General features: G+C 34.5%; 1 protein-coding gene across 7 annotated transcripts in view; it reads left to right on the forward strand.

The window, feature by feature from the left end:
- EHBP1 (EH domain binding protein 1) overlaps nt 1-25,000 on the forward strand; it is a 255,661-nt gene that overhangs the window by 191,077 nt on the left and 39,584 nt on the right. For 2 of the 7 annotated variants that reach the window (XM_084901054.1, XM_084901050.1), the window contains 6 exons: nt 7,261-7,408; nt 11,222-11,329; nt 14,785-14,909; nt 17,446-17,578; nt 17,738-17,844; nt 20,446-20,569. In XM_084901054.1, coding sequence (XP_084757180.1) covers nt 7,261-7,408; nt 11,222-11,329; nt 14,785-14,909; nt 17,446-17,578; nt 17,738-17,844; nt 20,446-20,569 — 745 coding nt within the window. The remainder of the gene's footprint in view (nt 1-7,260; nt 7,409-11,221; nt 11,330-14,784; nt 14,910-17,445; nt 17,579-17,737; nt 17,845-20,445; nt 20,570-25,000) is intronic. The other 5 variants (XM_084901055.1, XM_084901051.1, XM_084901056.1 and 2 more) reach the window with 3 other exon arrangements.

The following is a 25,000-nucleotide window of genomic DNA, read 5'->3' on the forward strand; positions in this document are numbered from 1 at the left end:
TGCTTTGCTCTGTTATAAACACAAATTTGCAAAGAGTAAGGATGTAAACTACATTATTTGAAATACTATATTTGTAAGGTTTTGTTAAAGCTTATTTTACAAAAACCTGTGTAGACATGTTTCTTAAATAGAAAGACTTTTCAATATACTATATACTTTTCAACTGACTGAATAAAAATATCTAATGTTATAAAACACACCCTTGGGTGGGTAATGATCTCAGCAGCTACAATGACAGTTTCTCATGTTCTAATTCACCTTCACAAATCCATGTCATCATTTTTTGGCTAAAGTAATGTCAGTTGGTGACATTTGTGGCATGTATAAAAAGGACCCCCCATTGCAGCCATTTTCATTTGATTCTTAAGATCCAAAGGCTGCTGAAAGAACAATTGAATGAAGTTGAGGATCGGAGGAGCTTGATTTTCTTGTTCTCTGTGAAATGAAACTCTAGTCTTTTTCTTCCCCTTTCCCTTAAAAGCAAAAGTCTGCTAGGGGGTTGTAACTGTGTCAAAGCCGCTGGGATGCCACTGCTGATCACTTTAATTACTACGACTAAGGAGGATAAAATTAAAAGTAGCACCATTGAAGCAGTGGAAGAAAGCTTGCCTAGATGTCGGTGAACTGTGAAATATAAAAATTGCATACCAATACATTTTTATGGAAAGGAAACAAGGAATTACATTACTTATTCCTGAAGAGTTTGTCCTTAAATTGTTAAGTTTTTATTAGTGCCTCTTTCTATGGCAGATTGTAGACCATTTTGGAATGATCAGGAAAATAGTAACTTGAACACATAACTGTTAAAGGGCTAAATATTCTTTTCAATTTATGTCCAAAGTGATTAGTTCTGATCTAGCTTGTATACTTGAAATTTTTAAATGCATTGTATTAAATGCAAGCTCCTTGCACCTTAACAGGACTTTGTCTTGTCCTGAAGATCTTAGCAAAGAGAATAGTAAAGCTTAAATGTACCACATTCTGCACATTTCTGAAGGTTTATAATTTAAGGTTGGAAACCTAAGTTTTAAATGAATTTAAGCAAGTTAACTTCTCGTCACCTCTCAGCATTCAGTAACACAAGGGTGAATTTAATCTGATTTGTATAGCCTAAGTGTAAGCAAAAACTGTTTTTTAAAATCACAATAACAATAGGGCCTCAGAAAATTTCTGTACACCAGTTATAAAGCAGATAGGACCAATGGTTTGAAATCAGACACTGATTTTAGTTCTTAGTATGCCATTTAAGTGAGATGCAATTTCTATCAAATCAGAGAGATAGTAGTTAACCTTTCAGAGTTGTGAGAAGTAAATGAGACAACGTGCATAAAACACTGCAGGCATGGAACTAGTATTTACAGAAATTTGTTATAATTTGTAAAGAGCCCCAAAATACAATTTCCATCAAACCTTCCAAAGAGTTCTTCCGTCTTACAACATTTAGATTACCCACATAACTCTAAATAATACTATATAGAAAAAGGTAATTGTCATCAGACCCATTCTTAGAATTGGAAGCCTAACTACTTCAGTTTATTTAAGTGTATTTAGACAAGGCAGGTAAATAAAAAATACATAGTTTCATATGTGTTGAATTTTTCAACAATATTTTTTATTTTTACTGACAGTATTTGATATTACCTTTGTATCCCAGGAAAAATATCTTTTTTCCCCCAGCATAGTAAACATTTATTTATAGCTTTGAATGTCTGTCTTCTTTTGAATACAGGATGGTCAGGATAGCAGTAACTCATTGCTGTGCTTTGGTAGCTAGGCAAACCATCATTGTCAGAAATGCTCATCTACATTTTGGACCAGTTTGTACTGAAAGCTATGAAAAATAATGAAATAATCATTGTCCTTACTCTCTGGTCATTTTATCCTTGGACATATACAATATGTCTTTTTGGAGTAAAAGATGATTAGATTTTGTTACTATCTAGTCTTTGATGCAGAAAATGACTTTTAATGATCTTATATATAAAAATTAAAATGAAATAGTTTTACTTAGAATGAATCTGGAAATTATTAAAATTGGTTGCATAATCAATTGCTGTAATTACAAGCTTTTCCTTCTGACCTTAACAATTAACTTCTATTTCCTCAGTTGGTTCTTTGTCCTAAGGGAAGTTAATGGGTGAGAAAACAAACAATGCAAATATGCCATCCCACTAGAGAGCTCTAGGCCCTAGCAGAATTTTCTCTGTGGTGTCAGGACATTAGTAGAAAAGTAAATCAAGGCAATCTGATAGGGAACCAGAATTCTGTCAATCAGGCTCAAGATTTTGTGCTGTGTCCATAAACTTTGTTTACTGTAGGGTTTTATGAGTTGTAACCTGCCCTTGCAGTCTGTTAATGAGGCTAAATCTTGCTACTTGAGAATTGAATTACAGCACACCTCTGGGCTAATGGTTATAAACAGAAAGTCCCATTAGGGCTGCATTCTGACTTGTTCATTTGCATTTTTTCTATTGTTTAGAAAACAATGATGGGTAAATAGGTACAAACAAACAATTTACATGGAAATTGATGAAATGTCCCTAATTAGTATTTAGAGTTGGTTTTATTAATAATTGCTATAAGTTGTACTCTTGGTCAGCTCTTAGAAACATTTACAGATGGGAGTTGAGGAGGAGGAGAAGGGGGTGGGCTTGGGGAAGGTGGCAGCTTGTGAGAAGAAATTAGTTTCCCATTTCATATTCAGAAATGTAGAATCATTTATTTCATTTTAACAGATGAACTAAGATCACAACATCTTAGTCTGAATCACCAAATTCCAGCTCTGCAAGAAGTTATTATTCACACGGTAAAATAAATTTAAACCTAGTTGCCTGAGGCATATCCAATAATGGTTTTTATTAGTGCTCTTAATTTTTCTTAAGTTTGAAAGATGAAAAAGTTTAGTAAAAGCTCACTTTCCCTCAGTTGGTCATGTAATTTGATACTTTTGGGGGATCAAATAGTTTGGTGGTTCAGAGCAAGGGCTGGCTCTGTAGTCAAGTAGACCTGAGCTGGACTCCTGGCTCTGACATCAGTTCTAATAGTGTGATCTTGAAACTCTAAATCTAAGTATTCTCATTGAGGTTGTGAAAATTAAATAAGATCATGCATATGAAGGACTGGACTTATCACATAAGAGATCAAGAAATCTCAGCAGCCCTAACCAGTTTGGCTCAGTGGATAGAGCATCAGCCTGTGGACTCAAGGGAACCAGGTTCAATTCTGGCCAAGGGCATGTACCTTGGTTGCAGGCACATCCGCAGTAGGGAGTGTGCAGGAGGCAGCTGATCGATGCTTCTAACTCTCTATCCCTCTCCCTTCCTCTCTGTGGAAAATCAATAAAATATATATATTTTAAAAAAGGAATATCAGCAGCCATCACCAAGCTCACCATTATCAAGCCTATATTTCTTTATATTCTAGTATCTTTTCCAAGTTCAGAAATATTAATAGTGCACTGAGGATTTTTGTATATTATTCTTGCATCGTCATTCTTACTTTGCCTGGTGTGTACTAACTACAAATAAGCTCTTATCTCTAAATACTAAGAAAATTTCCCTTGAATTTTAGATTTTTGTCTTCTTTTGCCCCTACCACAAATACCACTTACCCTAGGTAGCCTACCATCTCATCTCTTTCCTCCCTTTCCCCAAGATTCTTCTTAAAAAATATCCTATATAATAAAAGCCTGATATGCAAATTTTCCCCTCCACTTGGAGTTCCATCAGTTCGACCACTCACTCTGACATGCGCTGACCACCAGAGGGCGGCGTGGAACATGGCGGGTGTCAGTGATACAGCGCTGGCAGCAGATGGCAGTGGAGGCGCTGCCTGCCCCCATGGGTCCCAAAGAGAGTGGGACCACAGCAGGATGGTGGAGCCGGTGAGCAAGGTGGCACCAGGCCAAGGTGGGTGTGAGCTTGGTGACTCCGGCAGGGAGGAGGGTTGTGCATGGGGGCTCAGAGGCCCAGGTGCTGCCCAAAGCCCAGAGGTCAGTTGGGACCTGCCCTTCCACACCAGATGCTCATGCTTCGATCGCTGGATAGGCCTAGGGACTTCACCCGTGCATGAATTTCGGTCTAAGAGTAGTACCTACCTACTATCAAAAACTTAAAAATCAAGACAAATGAAATAAAACAAAAACATCACATTTCCACATCTAGATAGTCTATCATAACAGCTTTGTGAATGTACTTCTAAGTGGGTGTTTTTGTATTTATATGTGTATTTATTTTGACAAAAAATGAAGTTATTACTGTCTAAACTATTTTTTAGCCAAGTTACATTCTTCTTATTTAATACTTTGACTATATTCAGATTTCTATAATTGGTTCAACAGTGTCCTTCATAGCTGGCTTATCCAAACCAGTATCTAACTCAGGACTATACATTGTATCTGGTTAATCTCTTTTGTTGGTGGTGATGGTGATTATTTAGTTGGGTTTGTTTTTTTTGTTGTTGTTGTTGTTGTTGTTGTTTTAGTGTTTGTTTTTATAACTCAATAAAATGACCAGGTCAGTTGTCCTGACTATCCTACCTTCTGAATTTGCTTGGCTGCTTCCGTGCTATATCATCATGTTTCTCTATCCCCTGTTTATTATAAACTGGAAATTATATATAAAGGCTTAATGGATTCACTTTAAATATTTGGAATAGACTATTCTAGGTGGTGTGCACTTCATGTTTCACATCAAAAAGCATAAAATGGTTGACCCAATATTACTGATGCAAAAACTACATTATTGGTCTCTAATCCTTGATCTAGTTCTGATCTTTCCATTCACAATTAGGTTTTCCCCTTGCTACTAGAAAATAATCTGTGTGGTATCAAGCGTATTTTCCATTATTATTGCTGTGTAACTAACTACCCCAAACTTAGTGATGTAAACAATTGTTGTTTTTTGCTCACTGATTCTGTGAGTTAGGACTTCAGACAGGGCATGGTGGGGATGTTTGATCTCTGTTCCATATTGTCTGTGGCCTCGGCTAAAAGGACTTCAGCATTGGGGGTGCATAGGATAGGATGACATAGAGACTGAGATCATGTGAAGGCTTCTTCCTTACATGTCTGGTACTTCGGCCTAGAAAACTCAAGGCAGAACTTTGGGACTGTGGCCTGTAGCACCTGCATCTAATTTGATGTTCAGATTTATTAACTTCTAATATTTACTTTAGTTGATTATTCCCTTTTTCATGAAAGCTTCTTCAATGCCAGCCTTTCAACCCCAGTCTCTCTTTTCCCCAGCTTCCTCTCCTGCCTTCCTTTACAGGAAGTAGTTTCTTTTAGTTTTTCTATTTGTATTCTTAGTGCCACCATTCTAAACTTCTGAGTCAGCTTTTTTTCTTCCCTCCATATCTAATTAGTTTCCAAGAATTGGTACAGATATCAATTCTACCTCTAATATATGTTTTACATTTGTCTATTTCCATTCTCGTCACCATCGTAATTCTAGATTTCATTACAACTTCCTTAGACTATTATAGTAGCCTCTCAACGAGTCTCTTCAGTCCCTTTATGTCATCCTATCCTATGCACTGTTATCAGATTAACCTTTCTCAAATATATCTGATTAGTCACACACAAAACCAAGCACTTAGTTGACCCTCAGTTTCTTTACAGTAAAAATAAAGTACTTCACCCTGTTGGACAGGGCTTTTACAGTCTATATAGCTTCATTTTTCTTGCCTTGTCATTCTGTCAGTTTTTGCCCTATACTCAGGAAAACTAAACTGTACTTTCCCAAAAAAAAGTACTTTCCTGCCTCAATGTCTTTCTATTGTTCCTACCTCCTAGTCTCTACTACACTGACTCACTTAACTACCAACTCCTATCTGTACCCATTTCAATCCCTGCTCATTCTGCAGGCCCAACTCAGAAACCATGATACCATGATCCTTCTATTTGTTACTCAGCCAACATGTTCTTCTGAACTCAGCTGTATTTTTATAAGACCTCTTTATTGTGGCTATTTTATCTTTCCCTTTATATTACTAGCTTTTGAGAGCTTTCCCTTTATATTACTAGCTGAATTATAAATGTCCATGTTTCAAATTTCTATAGCAAGTACCAAGTACTAAGGACCATAGATACAAAGATAAATCAAATATAGCTCCTGCCTTCAAGTAGCCCAATTCTACTGAGAAGGAAGCATTTATACAGAGTTATAATGTAACTTGACAGGTATTATTTTAAAAAGTAATACACATCCACACACACTACTTTATTCCACTAGTGGGGAAGAAGGAACAATAGTTTGGAGAAGTTTAGTGGATTTAAACTGAATCTGGAAGAAGGGGTTAAACAAGATGAGAAAAGAACATTCCAGGAAGAGGAAATGACATATTCACATCCATGAAATTAGATGACACAAGCAATTCTGTACGAATATATGTGAGCTTTAATGGAGGTGTTAAGGGAAGGTAATACTGCAAAGATATGTTAGGCCAGATTATTTCAGGCTTTGTTTTGCCGTAATAATAACCTTATTTTACATAATTTCCAGTTTAAGAAGCAATTTCACTTTGGTTAAGTATGATTCATAATAACCCTTTTTAGTAGGCAAAAACTATGTGAGTTAATTCTCTGTAGTTTTTTTTTTTTATTTTAAATATCAAAAACCACATTAGATTTTACTTTTTCTTTTCAGTGCTTCTGGGAGGAGAGAGAGTAGGAATGGGGATCGTACATCAGTTACCCAATTCTGATTTTGAAACTACCAAGAGCAATAGCTTGTGTAATTAATGTACTATTCCTATTCCCATTCCTACTTCAGTCCCCTAAAAATACCATTTCCTATATATTATCAACATGGTGTAGCAACATTTTTTGCTATCAAAGATGTATTTTAGTCAGTGCTCTATGCTTTTACTAGAAAATAACAAGTTAAATTCTATTCTTAAAAATAAGGTAGGTATTAATTGAAATTCTGTTTTTTAATATTATGACTTCTGTAAGCCTGATTATTTAATTAATAATCGTTTCTGCTACTTCCTCAGTAATATATACTGCCAAACATTCTTTAGAGACTAGTTTGAATTTTTAACAAGACATTTTAATATAATAATTTTGTAAATTTTTTTTTAAATCTGATTCTAGGATGTCTTTTAAAAATGGTGTGACATCCAACTGATATAGAGCATCCTATTTATAATGTGGGCCAAGCACCATGCTGTAAACCAGTTACTATCATGATGATCAGATTGAAAATGAAATTGCATTTCTGTCAATTACTGAGTTGGCAACTGTTCAATATATCTTAGCAGCAAGATGAAGAGCGACGTCGGCAGCTGAGAGAGAGAGCTCGTCAGCTAATAGCAGAAGCTCGATCTGGAGTGAAGATGTCAGAACTTCCCAGCTATGGTGAAATGGCTACAGAAAAGTTGAAAGAAAGGTCAAAGGCATCTGGAGGTGAGTTAAAGAAGCTTGTATCATATTCTACAGAAATCCACAGTAGACCTTTTGGAACTATTTATTCTTACTTCAAAATGTATCAAATACATAAAGTTTCTAACCTATTGATATGTTGCAAAAAACTAAATGAAGCATAGCAAATCAGTAGGTGATTGTTGCTGTTTTTAAGATCAACTTTTTGTCTTAATATTTAAGAACCCAAGGAGTATTTTTCTTAGAATATGATTTAGGAGAAAACTCAGACACTGATTTGTCTGATGCCTCATTAATTGTTTTAGGAGTGAGTAAAATGCAATCAAGTCCTCAACATCTAGATCACAAGACTTGTTAGATGGGGAGTTTTGGCATGAAGGATTTTCACTCTGAACTAGATCTTTAGAAAGTAGCTTTAACAATGTTCTAGCATTATGGCCTGACATCTAAGAATTTTTAGTAAGTCCCATATCCATTTGTCTTAGTCTTCTTATCCTAAGATGGTTCTTTTCAATATCTACAGAAATTAGTCTAAACTTGTTGATGTTGGGACAACTACTATTTATACTATAATTAAAGATAATTTTAATTTTCCCCTCAGTGCTCAATCTGAGCATCTTTAACTTGGAACTTTTTAGATTTTTATTTAAGTGGAGTATATTTAAGAGGCCTGTGGGGGTTTTTTAATTTTAAAGATCTATAACCTATTTATCTAACAAAATATGTCAGGTAATTGTCCTGAGTTAGTCTTAGAATGCTAAGATCACTGTAAAGAGTAGGCAAATAAGGACTCAAATAAGACCTCAGAGAATTGAAAGAAAGGTAAGCTATTTCTAGTGTCAATGATAAGTTTCTTCAGTGTAAACTGAAATGTACTGCTGTTTTTCCTAATTGATTCCTTATATTAGAAGCTTACTATTTTAGAGAATACCAACAGATGCCTTTAGCAAATACCCCTGCATCCCATAAATTTGAACGGTGCTTTTCCAAACAGCTGTGTATCTGTCCCTCTGGTCTTCTCAGTGGTTTGCACCTTAGTTAAATTCTTCATCTTACCTTTTCAACTCCTATCATTCAGAAGTTTTATTGCAATTTACTCTCTCTTCTCAAGTTTTATAGTAACATCAGTAACTACTCACAGCTTTATTTATATATTTATTATCAATAACAAGATGTTTTTTTAATATTAGAAAAATTCCAGATATTCTAAGTGTCTGAAAATGTTTTGCCTCCTATGATAGGAAAAAAATCATGTTCTTGATCCTTCAGATAGACTATCCTAATGCTACTAACCCTGCCTACCGGAGACTGTAGGAGAACAATAATAATAGCATACAAGCATCCAGAGTCTCTTAAATTTTTTCCCTCAATAGTGAGCAACCAACAATGCTAAATGAGTTGTATACTCTGGTAAAGCTAAGAATTAAATATTTTGATTGATGGGATGGGGTGGGTCAGCTATGTAATTTGTTTCATCTCTAGAATCAATCCAACTTTAAGCTAAGTCAGAACATAACTAATTAAAGAGACTTTATCAGTGTTACAACCTCCCCAAATGGGTATCTTTCCTACATAGTAGCTCGAGAAAATGAAGACCATGTTTTGTCATCATAAAACAGTCTAAAAAGTAAATAAAGAACAAGTGAGGATTAGCTCTGCAAAGCTAGCAAATAAGTATAGACTAGAACAGGGAGAGCCAGGTGAAATGAAGATGGGACAGGACTGAGCAGGTGACTTATAGGAACCTGCTGAGGAGCCCATACTCTGTTCTCTAAGACCACAGTGACCAGGGTCCATTTCTCGCATAGGACACACCATACCTTTAATGTGGAAGCAGCCACATATCAGATGATAGGCTCTTAATCAAGCTGACCTACAACCAGTGGAGCAGGCCTATTCCCTGGCCTCAGGGGTGGATATTGGCCAATCTCCATAAGTACTGGGTCTGTTCTGGCCTCAAGGTCTAAGCTAAAGCTATTGGGGATGAGAATTGGAGGAAAAGACCTTTAGGACAAAAGAGAGGATATAATTCCTGCTTGAAATTCAGCCATTTATATAGATGTGCTGGGACAGGACTCAGCAAACTTCCTGAAGAGTGACAGAGCAAATACTGTAGGCTTTGCAGGCCGTCCATATGGTGTCTGTCTGAACTACCCAACTTTGCCCTCATTGCCTGAAATGTATAAATATCAAAATTACTTAACCAATTTTTGGTGTGTTCTTCAGAATAGCTTATATAGTACATGAGAAGTCTTCAATAAATGTAAACTATTATTAAAGTTGCCCAATTAAAAAATAAGCTGTAGAGTAGTAGGGATATTCTCAACTCCTGGGCCTAGGCAGATATTTTTCCAAAAAGTTACACTGCCTGTCAATATCAGAATTTTCCAGCGTATAAGGCGACCCCCTAATTTTACAGTTAAAACATAGGTTTAGGCCTATATTCACTGTATAAGACTACCCCCCACTTCAAAGAAAAAACTTACTTTGCCGTCAAGATCTTCAGGTAATTTTTGTGCAATTTTGGTCTTTTGCCCCCAATTTTCGGTTGACTTCTTTTCGTTTCAAAAGTCGTCTTATACGCCAGAAAATACGGTACTTCTAATATGCAAATCAAAGCATTACTATGCCTTTTTAAATGTATAAATATCAAAATTACTTAACCAATTTTTATTACTAGGAGTTAGAAAGGAAAAAATTTATAATAGAAATCTTTAATGTAAAAAAAGACTCAATAAATTGTGATCTAAAACATTTTACTGTGTAAAAAATCATGTAAGACTTTCTTATTCTATGTAGTATTTAACTATACTATATGTGTGTGTATATAATATATACGGTGTGTGTGTATATATATGTAATATATATATATATATACTTTATTGTTGACAGTATTACAGATGTCCCCCATTTTCTCAACCGTTGCCCCCTCCTCCCAGGCCTTGCCCTATGTCAGGCCTTCACCACACTATTGATGTATTTAATTTTGAATAATAACAGTTTTTACCAGTTTTAATTCTTCCAAAACATACTGTGTTGTTCTGAACGTTCTTTTGCATAAAGGTATTGTCTATTCTAGTCTTAATCTATTCTTTTAATTTATCTATAATGTTTTTATGATAATCTATAATAATAAAAGCACAATATGCTAATTAGACCAGACAACCTTCCAGATGGAGCTAGGGCTGCGAGAGAAGCCTGGGCCCTGAGTGCCTGCCAGCGGCCAGAGGGAAGCCTGGGTCCCGGGTGTCAGAGGGAAGCCCAGGTCCAGGTGTCAGAGGGAAGCTGGTGCTGCCGGTGGGGGAGGGAAGGCCTACTCTTGCTTGAGTTTCACGCATCGGCTTCTGGCATTTCATTAAAAGCACAAAAGCATTCGTCTTCATACAAGTGATTTCAATATAGCTACACATTTTTAAAGAATGACTTATGCCTTTATCATTTATATCTAACAAATGATAAAAATGTGAAACAAAGAAATATTACTTGATACTTTGTTACCAAACCATTTTTTTTGTATGCTATTTTTGGTGATCACTAATGGAGTACTTTTTTAAATATGTGAGCTCAGTGGTCAGAGACAGTGTGTGGCAAATTGTCAAAACCTTTGCATCTGCTTTGACGTGACAATTCATTTTTGACATATGAATTTAAAATATAAATGTTAATCCAATAGTGAAAGAGTGACTTAAAACTGATTTTTAACTTGCTAATCTGTGTCAGACTTGAATTTGAGTAACTAATTAAAATAACTGTTTTTTTCTTCTTTAGTGTTTTGGACAAAGAATATAAAACAAATAATATACAATATACTAACATTATTGCTACATGTTCCTACAGATGAAAATGATAATATTGAGATAGATACTAACGAGGAGATTCCTGAAGGCTTTGTTGTAGGAGATGGAGATGAACTTACTAACTTAGAAAATGACCTTGATATTCCTGGTAATTTCAAATTATAAATATTTTGTGTCCTGCTGCATGGCAAACTTTATTATTATATTTTTATTATTACCTCATTAATTGTGATAATAAGTTCTTTTTGTAGTTTTATTACTTCCTATGTCCTCACAAATCATTTCACTAAATCCACCTTCCATCAATTTTGTTATTATTTTGTTTCAGATTTAGTTTAAATTAGCAATAAAATTGGAATAGCAAATTGTAGCTTGTGTTCTCTTCTTACTAAGATTCGCCTTTTCAAATTTAAAAAAAAATTATTGATTGATTTGAGAGAACAACAGAAAAACATCAATTTATTGTCCACCCATCCATGCATTCATTGATTGCTTCTTGTACATGCCCTGACCAGAGATTGAACCCACAACATTGGCATATTGGGACAATGCTGTAACCAACTGAGCTACCCAGCCAGGACTAAGACTCACTTTTATATTTTATGTTATATGATATAATTTGTAGGCTATTCAATAATTGGTTCCCTTCTTAGCCTAAGTATTTTGGTATAGTGTTGTAAGGTATAGATGCAGTACCTATGAAATATTTCAAATGTAAATCAGATTTTCTGACTTGCTTAGAATTGAGTGTCTTTTTTTTTTTTTAATATATTTTTATTGATTTTTTACAGAGAGGAAGGGAGAGAGATAGAGAGCTAGAAATGTCGATGAGAGAGAAACATCAACCAACTGCCTCCTGCACACCCCCACCAGGGATGTGCCCGCAACCAATGTACAATACATGCCCTTGACCGGAATCGAACCCGGGACCTTTCAGTCCGCAGACAGACGCTCTACCACTGAGCCAAGCCGGCTTCAGCAGAATTGAGTGTCTTAATTGTAATATTATATTGCAGATTTTGTGCTTTATTCTTTTTTTAGGTTTTTATTTTAAATATTACTTCTAATAAATTAATTAATGCATACTTAATTACAAGACATTTTATTTGAAAACTGCTTATATAAACTGCTATTGAGTTAATCACATATCTTATATTAGTAAATATTATACCAATAATCATATTGGTAATTGACCTTTTAAGTTACTTTTTAAATATAAACATACTTGTGGTTTAATAGATGATTGGTTCATGTAAGTCAACAGCAAATAGCTATACAAGGTTTTATATTCCAGAGGGGTTCTATAAATGCTTATTGAATTGAATTCTTATAGCAATAAAAAGTCTATAGTTATTTTTCCAGATTTAAAGGTAAGGAATTAAAGTCCTTAATATTTTTCTTTTCCTATAAAAAGCTAAAGGGAGTGAGAGCAGGTCTCCTAGCACTGACATGCCCCTGAAATACTAACCTGCTTTGTTTCTTCCTCTGAAATAATTCTGTTATTTCTCGAGCAACAATCAACCAAGGTCTTCTTATCTATACGGAGCACCTAATAAAAGTTACTGCCCTTTGGTCAGTAACTCCTTCATGGTGTAATATTAAATTACACTCTACCAGGTAGAGGTTGTGCATAATTGTGGAAGTCCAGGAAAATGCTGATATTTAAGGAAAATTTTTAAGTGTTTATTCCAAAATTAGGACTATCTTTAATTTCTTTCTATTTAAAATACTGTAGAACTTGGGCAAATTTGATTTTTCTTTTTGAAAAAGATTTTTGTTACTGCTTACCCAGCCTCACCACAACCACGACCAACAGCTTTATCAGAAACAAGCAACGACCCTTTCCTGCTGAGGACACCCATAAGTACAGAATTGAAACCTTAATAGTCAATTTATGGAAGTATAGAACCAATGACAATAAGGAATGCATATTTCCTCATTTTACAATAGAGTATGAAGATAGGAAAATTTAGTTATTGCTTAGGTAACATGAAGGAAATTATCTAGTTTTAGTTATAACAACTTCGTGGGATACTTTAAAGTTTGGCTAACATTAGGTCTAATAGGCTTGACACTTGTCCTTTTTAAAAATTCTCTTCTTACTTTATACCAAAAAATAAAACCCATCTCAGCCTTCCTGTTTGTAAAGTTAGCTAATATATTGTTTACAACTCTCAAGAATGCCAGAAAGTGCTGGCATGTGCATAGGACAGACTTTCCAAATCAGGCTATGGTTTATTTCAAGGTAATAAGAAATAGGAATGCAGATTGGAATCTGGAGGCACATAGAATATATTATGATTTTTATCCTTGCTTTATTTTCCCCAAAATTCTTTTTTTAATATGTATATAAAAGTCATAATGTTTTAATAATAAATTGTTTAATCTTTATCTTGATTTGACCATAGTTCATCAGATATTGTTTAAAAGAGAAGCCTAGCAATATAAACTAACCAATTTGCATGAGAGTAATGATAATAGCATTTATTAAGAGTCTTATAATTAGAAAACTTATTAATCTTTATGAAAAATATCATTTACCAAATGGTTGGCATATCTTTTACAAGCATTTTATTAAATAGTTGCTTTGAGTGAATTTAAGTAGAATTATTTTATTCTATTTGCTTCTATTCTATTATTAAAAATTAATGGACTTGCTAAAAATAATTTGAAATGGTTAATTTTAAAGTTATAGCCATATTTTATTTATTTTAAATTTCTTTTCATATTTAATATGTTTTAAATTTTTATCACCTTTATTGTATGTGTGCCCTCCCATTAGAAGGTATTTGTAAGCATAGACCCTGTTTCAATGTTTTATACACACACACACACACACACACACACACACACACACACACACAGATAAACATTGAGTTCTAACAATGTTTACATGACTGTCTGAGATCATATTAAGAACTTATTTTAATATGGTAGTATATGTATAAATTTAATATACTGGCAGAATTTGAAACTCTAAAAATATAACTTAGAATCAAATGAATCACCTTTAAAAATCTATTTTAAAATTACTTGTTTTATTTTATCTAACCTACTCATATAAATATATACCTCAAATATAGGTTTATGTTTTCAGATAAGCATAGCTACTGTTGACTATAGTCTAACTGAATTATTTTTAGGTATATTGACTGTATTCTTTAAAGGGACTGATTTTGGGGGGAAATATATATGTTTATACATACACTAATAATATATGCTAAGAGACTAAATTTTAATTGTTCCTACCACAAAAAATAAATGACAATTATCTGATGTGATAATAGGTATTAACTAATGCTGGGGTGGACATCATATTGTAATATATAAATTCATCAAGTCAACACATTGTATACCTTAAACTTATAAAATGTTATATGTCCATTATATCTCAATTAAAAATGATTATAATCAACATACCCAATGACTACTTTACATATATATGAAAAGAATTCTGTATATGTCTGGATTGATGTGTTATTATACAATCCTAATGTACTTTTTTTAAAATGTAGTAATATTTTTATGGTATGCTCTAAATTGGTAGCCTATACACCTAAATGCATCTTACTTAGTAATTCTTTGTGTTTGCATATTTAACAGAACAAAAGACTAAGTTGGTGGACTTGAAGCTGAAGAAGCTCCTAGAAGTTCAGCCACAGGTGGCAAATTCACTTTCCAGTGCTTCTCAGAAAGTTATAACCGAGAGCTCAGAGCAAGACATTAAGGTAAATCTTACTTGCTTAGTTATCTATGTATTCTAATTTCCACTAGCATTATGTAATCCTAAAACCAATTTCTTACCAATTCTTCACATTAAGATTAAGATATACAAATTTTTATTAGATAGCCAATAAATTAAATACCAATATGGTAATCATTATCTACTTTTTTCAGAGAAACTACTCTGATGCCAACTGTTTTTGACTTTTATATGTATTTCTATTTTTCTTAGAAGAATATTGCTAAGAGAATTCTAACATTTTTATATCATCCTCAAACTTTGACTTGTTTAGATAAACTAAAACTCATGTCAGTTAATACCTGAATATGGTGTGTTATAGAATATAAATTTTTATAAACTTGCATGTGTTTTGTATCCATACAAATTTTACCTTTTATAGGATCTCAGCCAAAATGCCACATTATTATAATTATATTATTATTATTATTATTATTATTATTATTATTCCCATTCAAGCCTTCCCCCTTTTTTGTACTGTATCATTTATATTTTTCTAGCTTTAGGGTACTTGTAGCCCTGTATAACTTTTCACCCACCTGCGGACTTCGGGGACTGCCCGCTGACTGAAAGGATTTCCTTCCCCTGACACAGAGATGCTTTGAAGTCCCAAAACAATGACTTTCATTGCTTTTTCCTTATACTGTCGGTTTCTATAAATTGGTGATGAAAGTGTGTGGCAGCACCAGAGGACTTTTGGTCTCTATCTTTGAACAAAAGGAAGCCTGGATCAGGTCTGATTTTTTGCGTTCAATTTAGCTTTCTGCAGTGGACTTAATGCAGAATGAAGCTGGCCTAAGAATAATACAATGGATTGAAAAGGCTAACTGAATTAGTGGGTTTAGAGGAATACATTTGTAAAGTGGCAGAAGTCCCCAGCCATAAAAAGGTTTCTTAAGATGGGATTTGCTGGCTAATCTCACTGATATTTTAGCATGTTGCTATTAGCCATGTTTATTTGTTTTGATAAAGACTTGAGTTTTAGACTTTTGGGCAGTTATTATAATAACTGTTGAATACATACCGGTACTTGTTTTTCCTTTTTATTGCATTTATTGGGGTGGCAGTGGTTAACAAAATTATACAGATTGCAGGTGCATAGTTCCACCACATATCATCAGTACAGTGTATTGTGTATTCACTACCCCAAGTCAAGTCCCCCTCCATCACCATTTATCCCCCCTATAAGCTCTTCTACCTCCCACCCACCCTCTCCTCGGCAGTTACTACACTGTGGTCCACGTCCATGAGTTTTTCTTCCTTGGGTTTTGTGGGGTTTTCTCTCTCAATCCCTCCACACTTTTCTAAACAAACAAACCTAGCTAGCATATTAATAAATAAGCTTTAAAAATAAATAGAGCTATTTTTATTATTAAGCCTTAATTATTTAAGTAGATTAAATTGGCTTTGCTTTACAATATAAACTCTTGTATAGTAGTCTTTAAAGTTATTCCAATAAAAGGTGTGCTTTAAACAGCTTGTCTTTGTATGGATCTTTTTAGTTAAGATTTTTAAAAATGGTACTTATAAAGAACTCCATCTGTTCTCTTGAAGCTTTCAGCATTGATTTGGGGTTTTATTTTTTTTTAATAAAATGCAGTTTACACGTTCATAAATGAGGCATTCTGTGTTTGTGGAAAAGGATAAACTGTTACCTTCCCTTGAGGATTCTGTATCCCAGGCCTCCTTGAGGCTAGAGAATAGGCCATTGGAGGACTCCCTCATTACCGATTGTCTCAATGCAGAGGAAGGGCAAAGTCTTGGTAGCTTTTGATAACCAGTTTCAGCATTCAGCAGGCTTAGCTATTAGTCATGCATCTTAGCCTTTCCCTATTTACTTTCAAAACACTTAATAAAAATAATAAAAGATTAGGTATAAAATGAAATATTTGTTTGGTACACAGCACTTCGGTATCTGCAGCTTCCACACATTGCGGTGGTTCAGTCTTCTGGGATATTTCTTGTTGATAGAACCATTTGAATTTGTTGCCAGTATTAACATAGGAAGCTCTAGAAAAGATAATTGTAGTTTCCTTAGCTGCAAAGGGCTTACTTACAAATCTGGCTTTGGAAAGTTATAGTGAGGTAGTGTTAAAATCCTACCTTTTAGCCTTCATCCAGCATTAATAGTTTACCTCAATGGGCATAAAATTAGAAACTCGTTCTTCTTGTCATACAAGTCTGTGGGGCTGTACAAACCAATGGGCCAGAATAGTGGGGGGAGTAGACAGAGGCAACATGGCCTTTAAATTATACATATCATCAGAAGGAAACTCAGGCATTCACAGCGTCTGATGAATCAAATTAGCAAGAGTGAGCCTCTATTTAAACCAGGTCTCCTGTAAGCTTTTGGTTACAGGTAACAGAACTTGCAGTTGAGTTATTTAGAGCTCTTTAAAATACTTTTCTTTCAAAAAGTTTCTAAATTAACATTATCTTAAATCAGTAAAAATTATTTTACTTATACGCAGTTTCATGTTTATAATATCAGGACTCTCTTATTGTGTTTGTTTTACTTTTAGAATGGCACAGAAGATCTCCGGGCTGAGCAAAAAGCGACAGAAAGATTTAGAAATCCTGTTGTGTTCAGCAAGGATTCTACAGTCAGAAAAACTCAACTTCAGTCTTTCAGTCAATATGTTGAGAATAGACCAGGTAGGTACACTTTTTTTTTCAATGTTTTCCCATCTTATGATTTAACATTATTTAGCTGTGTATACATATATGTTAAAAAGCTGATACTGTAAATTCACATTTCAATACACAAATATCAAGCTTTATAATAATTTTACATGTCTTTACTTTTTTTTTAAGATATAAAAAGACAGAGATCAATACAGGAAGATACAAAGAAAGGAAATGAGGAGAAGGCAGCGATAACTGAAACTCAGAGGAAGCCATCAGAAGATGAAGTGCTTAATGTATATTAATTTTTTGTGTGGTTTCATGATTGCTGATAATTCCAAACTGTATGTGGAAATAGTGCCTTTATTTGTTAAAATGAGATGTTAGGTTTTTTAAGATGTCAATCTCCAGTGCATTCAAAGCAGAGTGAGAGGGGTGCACTGTTGAATTAGTCTGCAGTGTGGTGATAATTGTCAGATAAAAAAAAAATGAATTTTTCAGAGTTCCACAGCCCCAGCTTCCTTGAGACATTTCCATCAGGGCACTTCCCACAAAGAGATTCCAGTATTGATCTACCGGGAGGATTTTAATTATTACAATAGCAGATACCGCAGAGCTGCAGTTAGAGGGAAAAGTCACATGAGACCTGCTAGAATTTCTCAGCCAACCCATTTTGTTGGCTTGGGTTAATGGGTGTTCAACCTTTCCATTATCCAGATCAGCCGTGAATTACTAGCTGAATGATGTTTGCATTAATATAATATATATGGTAATTTCTTCACTTAATTAACAGGGAGGTTCAGCTCAGTAGGGGTATGGGCTGATCATGTGTAAAATTGATTTGTGAGGGAAATATTTGATAGACCGCAGGGAAAAAGCTGCTTTTGATGGACAGCTTTGGGACAGAAGCAGGAAGAACAAGTTTTAACTTGAATTTTTGTCTGGAAGCATAGCTCTCTTTAACGGTACTCCTTTTTTATGTGTAAATGTTTTTATTGTTTTAATATTAAAATAGTCTGTTGGTTTTTAAAATACTTACAATGTACCCAGAATTACCAACTACATTTATGGCCCTAAAGAACTTCTTATTTTAAGCTGTGGAACTAAGACCCTAGTACATAGGACAGCTCACTGGAATATCCTGATGAAATATTCGGTACAATTTTTTAAGTTACAGAATATGTGAGGATACTGTATACTCACACTAAAGAAATCTGATTATAAACTGTTTTTAAGTGAATTAATCGGTAAAGGCAATGAAGTTTTATGTGTTGCTTATCACTTCTGCTTTCTTATATCTTTGCAAACCACTATGTATGTTTTGACCCTCTGGATGAAATGAAAAAAGTTGATTTTGAAAATGCTCAGCTGTTTGGAAGATAGGTACAAAACCCATTCACCAGATTATTCCTGGATTTTGAAGTTACCATTAGCATTTCTTCTGTTGTTATAATATTTTCTGTTATATTTCATATTGAGAAAGAATGCTATCTCTTTTTGAGTGAATCTTTTTAAAAATACAGTGACTTATTTGATCACACTATCCGGAGAAATTACCAGCTTTATAATTTCTTAAAATATTTCAACTTTGTCAACTACCATAATCAGTTTAACAATAAGGTGATATTAATTGAGTTAATATGTGAGTACAAATTATTTAGTACTTCTAAAGATATGTAAGTTATACATATGGCTAGACATGTTTATTGAACTTGAGAATTCTAAAATACGGTCATAAATAACATTTCTTGATATTTGTTTCTTATTTAAGGAGAACCGAAGGATAATTCCTCATGGCTTCTTAGAGATTAATATGCTTCTAAGTAGGGAAGGGATTTGACAACAGAGGATTGTTCGCTTTCGTTTCTCTGAATAAATAATGTTGTAAGTGCTGGTAGTAATAGTAGTGATGGTGCTGAGAGTAATCACTTAAGCAGTTCTTCAGTATTTCTCAGCTACCCAGGAAACATAGCCCTAAAAGTGCCCCAAGGTAAACAGTATTCCAAATCCAAAGGGAACAATAATGAATCCATTTGTAACTTTCCTGTCCCTAATTATTTAAATTTACATGAAAATAAGAATTTACTATACTGCTACTTCATAATAGAACTGCTACTTCAAATAAAACTTCTAAGGATAATATTTTTTAACATGATGGTTGTAAAAAGTAAAATTTCAAATTTAATCAAATGGAAAGTAAACCAAATCTGCATACTAGTTGCATTAGATCCTATGTAGCAAGGTTTGAAACCACCTGTCACGTTAGAATTCACAGCTACAATCATTAGTAATACATCAACAGAATGACATGTTAAAGTACAGGCGCCAGCTGGAGGGAATACTGGAAATATTAAAAACGAAACTTCTGTTTTTATCATTTTAAATAGTATACCCATAATGAAAATAAGAAACCTCTCTTTAATTTTATATTTTTTATAAGGGCAAATCTGCCTGATTTTTTCAGGATAGATGCTTCAAGAAACAATTCTTTAGTAAAACTCCAGTTTTGCGAATTACAGTTTTGAATTAAAGGTGTCATTGGTGTTTGTTTTGGCAATCACCATGGGGAAAATAGTCTTCTGTCCTCGTTCATGCTTAAATAGCTGACTCAACTGTGAGGAGAATTTTTTCTAAGTTAGTGTTAACTTTTTAAATCTGGCAAATCTGGGTATTAAATTATAAATGTATTACAAATGGTTGAGATTTTCTCTATTCACAAAAGTTTTGCTATGCATGTGAAAATTCTTTGAATCACAGGGAGTTGCTTTTTGGTACTAAGGGTGATAGTAAGGGTATATTTGGTTCTCTAGGTAAGTGCTTTACTAAGTGTTTATAGAAAGGAAAAATGCAACTTACAAGTGATTTTATTTTTTCTTCCTGTTTGTTCTCGTTAACAGAAAGGGTTCAAAGACACCAGTCAATATGTTGTAGGAGAATTGGCAGCACTAGAGAATGAGCAAAAGCAAATTGACACCCGTGCCGCGCTGGTGGAGAAGCGCCTCCGCTATCTCATGGACACAGGTACGGTGCCCAATTACACTGTAAACAGTTTTGGCAAATTGAGCGTTCACAAACTCTTATAGAGTTTTGGAAGTGTGAATCTTTGAAGCCTGAATGTTCAGCAGAACTGCCTTGAAAATAAAAAGGCTGCGATTTGCAGCCACCTCTCTGGGCCCTGGTGATAAGAGTGCCTTCATGGGAAGTGATAACTCGCCCTGATACCGTGTGAGCCAGCACTATTGAACAGTGTGCTCATCCATGCAGAGTTGGAATACACATCTGTGCCTCATTGATATGCCACTGCTTTTAAAAAAAAAAAAAAAAAAAAAAAAAAAAAAAAAAAAAAAGTAAGATCTTCACTGTTCTACTGATTCACTGGGGGGAGAAAAGATTTGGGCAGCTAAAGCCATGTACTGCATGAAACAGAGCACTGTGCATAGGGGATGGCTCCATGGGCTAGATCACTGAAATTTGAGAATACTATCTGGTTACTGACGCTCCACAATATTTTTTTTTTTCCAAGAGAACAGGTTTTTAAAAGTCTGTAATACTTTGTGTCACAGTTGCATTTGGAAGGATTAAGGTATATAGGAAGGTTTATACAAATGGGTTAGAGCAGCAAGTTAGCTCCTAACCAGAGGGTAGATTGGCATTTGGTGCTGATTGCCAGTAGTGATTGAGTACGACGTGTAAGTACACAATAAGCTACTGGGGGGGAAACAGTATGTGTGTCTACATACACATATTTCTCTAAAATGCCGTTTCTACATAGGGATAAAGATAAATAAATTCAAATCATACCAATTAGAAAAAAATTGTCAAAATATAAAAGTAGAAAATTTATTCCTTTAATCAAATTAATTGATTTAATGGCAGTGTCAAAATAGATTAATAAAGTAGTGAAGTAAATTAGTCAATTTGTAGTAATAGGATTGGAAAGCTTTCCTGAAATTTTTCTTCTCTATTTGCCGAGGTTATATTTACAATTAAAGAACTCCTCCAAAAAAGTTAGATGGGACATCTGAAAATTAGTAAAGTCAGCACATAGTAGAACAGAAAGAGACCTTTGGCTTTATCTGGCCCATTGGGTTTCATACATGTTCGGTGGAGCCCTAAAGCTTCTTCGGAGACACCTGGGGGCTGCCGAGATAATAAGGCAGCGAAATCAGACAGGCCTCTGGGTTTCTTGCCTTACTTCAAACAGAATAGCTCTGAGTTTACTTATTTGAAATAGCAGGCTTCTTGGAAGAGTTCATTTAAAGAAAAGGTTCTGCCCAGCTGGCATGGTTCAGTGGTTGAGCGTCGACCTATGGTTCGATTGGGCACATGTGATTCCCACGCATGATTCCCAGTGGGGAGCATGCAGGAGGCAGTCAATCAATGATTCTCTCTCGTCATTGATGTTTCTATCTCTCCCTCTCCCTGCCTCTCTGAAATCAATAAAAATATTTTTTTTTTAAATAAAAGGTTCTACTGCTTAAAGTTTAAAACCAAAAAAACTTAAGAAATTCTTTTTTGGAAACTATTACCTAATCCTCTCATTGTACAGAGGAGACAGAGGTATGGAGTATAGCCAAAACCGGTTTGGCTCAGCGGTAGAGCATCAGTCTGCAGACTGAAAGGTCCCAGGTTTGATTCCGGTCAAGGGCATGTACATTGGTTGCAGGCATATCCCCAGTAAGGGGTGTGCAAGAGGCAGCTGGTAGGTGTTTCTCTCATCGACGTTTCTAGCTCTCTATCTCTCTCCTTTCCTCTCTGTAAGAAAAATCAATAAAATATATTTTTTTAAAATAAATAAATAAATAAATAAAAATAAAAGTTATGGAGTACAGATTGATTCTAGAACTCTTGCAAGGCTTTATATTTCTTACTCTGCAGAACAGAGTCTGATCTAGCCTGGGTTCACTACTATAGATTCAGACTAAAATTGACCTGGTTCCCCAACCTGATATGCTCCAAGAATCACCCTGGACTCTTGAACCTCCTCCAGCCCTCATAATGGTTTTCTAATGTACACCTAAATCCTACCTACTATCTAAAGTAAGAAATAAGACATTAGAAAGAGAAAGCATGTATTCATCCTTTTCTTTGGGGAGAAGAGGGGCTTAATAGTTCCAACTTTTCATCTATTGTAGTATTTAATACCTTTTCTCTGGTATGTTACAGTTGTCTATGTACTTTCTGAATCTCAGTCTTAGAATTAAATAGAGCAGATAGTATCCGTATTATTTCATAAAGAAACTGTAGCTCAGATGGGAGAAATGACTCATTTAAGATGGACTGATTAGTTACGTTTGAATTAGGGCTTGAGCCCAAGTTTTTAGGTTTTCTAGCTCCAAATCAATCCTCTTTCCCTCCATATCTTTACAGAACAAATGTACTTTATGTACTATTTTACTTTTTATATACTTGTAGATGCTAACTATATACAATTTTTTAATTGATTTGAAGTTAACATATCATAAATTAACCATTTTAAAGCATACAGTTCAGTAGCATTTAGTAGATGCATAATGTTGTACAATCACCACCACTATTTCCAAAGTTTTTCCCTCACCCTAAGCAGAAACTCATAAGGGGAATCTAGCAGTAGTAGTTCTTATGTGTCTGGCTTCTTTCACCTAATATGATTTCAAGGTTCATCCATGTTGGAACATGTACCACTACTTTATTCCTTTTAATGGTTAAATAATATATCACATTTTATGTATTTATTCATCCATTGAGAGACATTTGGATTCTCACTTCCTGGCTACCTATCAACATTTGTGTACAAGCATCTCTTTGAATCTTTGTATTTACTTCTCTGGGATATATACCTAGAGTTGGAGTCACTAAGTCATGTTTATTCTCTATCTAACTTTTTGAGAACTAAGCTCAATTTTAAATGGAGTGTGAAGTACATTTAGAAGTTGACTTTGTGGGATTGAGAATACATTTTCAAAAAAAAAGCCCTGTTAAAACCATCTACAGCCCCAACAAACTACAAAAACTTATTTATTTAAATTATAACTAAAATAACACAAACAGTTGTCCTAGATTTGAGTCCTTGATTCTCAGAGCTTGAGTAACTATGGGTTTTCAGTGCCAGCCCCTGTGAAACTGAAGCTCTAGCATCCTGACAGGTTAGGTGGAGCTTGATGGTGGCCTAGACTACTGGGCATTTCTTCTGGTATGCTGGAGAAGGCTCCTCCTGCAAGAAAGGAGCAAAGGAATGTAAGAGAGAACCTCAGTGTATCCAGCCATAAGATGGCGATGTGCAAGGGATGAAATGGCAATAGAGGAAGAAGGGCTCAAGGTATCCCAACATCCATTTGGGGTAATAGCATCAGTGGCCGAGACAGAGCAGCTGTGGGGATTTATATTTCTGAACTTGAGTAACCTTAAATCAGTGATCCTCTGCATATTAAATAACAATACTGTGTGTGTGTGTGTGTGTGTGTGTGTGTGTGTGTGTGTGTGTGTGTGTGTTTATGCCATTCCACCTTGGGATCTGTAAAATCCTTATGTAAGCACTAGAGAAATTATTTCCATCAGCTTTTAATGGTCTTTTATTTTGTTATTGGTTTGGGGCTTTTTTTGTTTTTGTTTGTTTGATAATTGTTGTAGGGGATGAATTTTTACATTTCCAGCATCTAAAGTTTGTAATGGCTACTTCTTTGGCTACAGTAAAACTTAGTTAGGAACATACTTGTGTTCTAAGCTGACATTTTGTATTAAGTATGGCGCTAATGGATTCTTACCTTGAAAAAATGGAGTGTAGAACAAAAATGTTGATGGGCCCTTTTCCCAAAGTGCTGCAAATAATATTACTATTGTGGATGGTGTTTATTTTCCATTCCCTATCTGTTTTCATTTGATGGTTATAAAACTTCCTTAGTATAGAACTGTGTTTTAAACTAATAATTTGTTTTTGTTGTTGTTTTTAAGTGACATATTTACATTTTGGATGCATAATTAGACATGGGGTATTACAATGAAAGTGTTTCTTACAACTTCAGAATATTCAAACAGATAAAAATGATTGTGATAACTTTATAATACCCTGGGCCAAAAATACTAATTCTTTTTTAGTGGATTGTCTAAAAAAACAAAATAACCATTTAAAAATATTTTATATACCTTGAGAAAATAAGAATTAATGAAAACAAAATAACTTTTCTACCCAGTCCTCAGAATGTTTCTTTACCTCATCATTTGAGGAATACAGCATAGTTTTAAAGCAGAGAACTGTGCCCACAAAATTTTTGAGTTGTAAAAATAACAGTAACAGTCAATATTTATTGTATATATATCTGGCTCTATGGAAACTGTTTTAAATGCATCATTTCCTTCTCACAATGGCCTTATGTGATAGATTCCATTACTAATTGGGACTATTAATAATCACAGTTTTCAGTGAGGAAACTGAAGCTCAGAGAAGGAAGTAACTTGCCCAATTCACACAGTTCT

The sequence above is a fragment of the Pipistrellus hanaki genome (genome assembly GCF_964339955.1).
Source record: "Pipistrellus hanaki genome assembly, chromosome: 12".
NCBI lineage: Eukaryota > Metazoa > Chordata > Mammalia > Chiroptera > Vespertilionidae > Pipistrellus > Pipistrellus hanaki.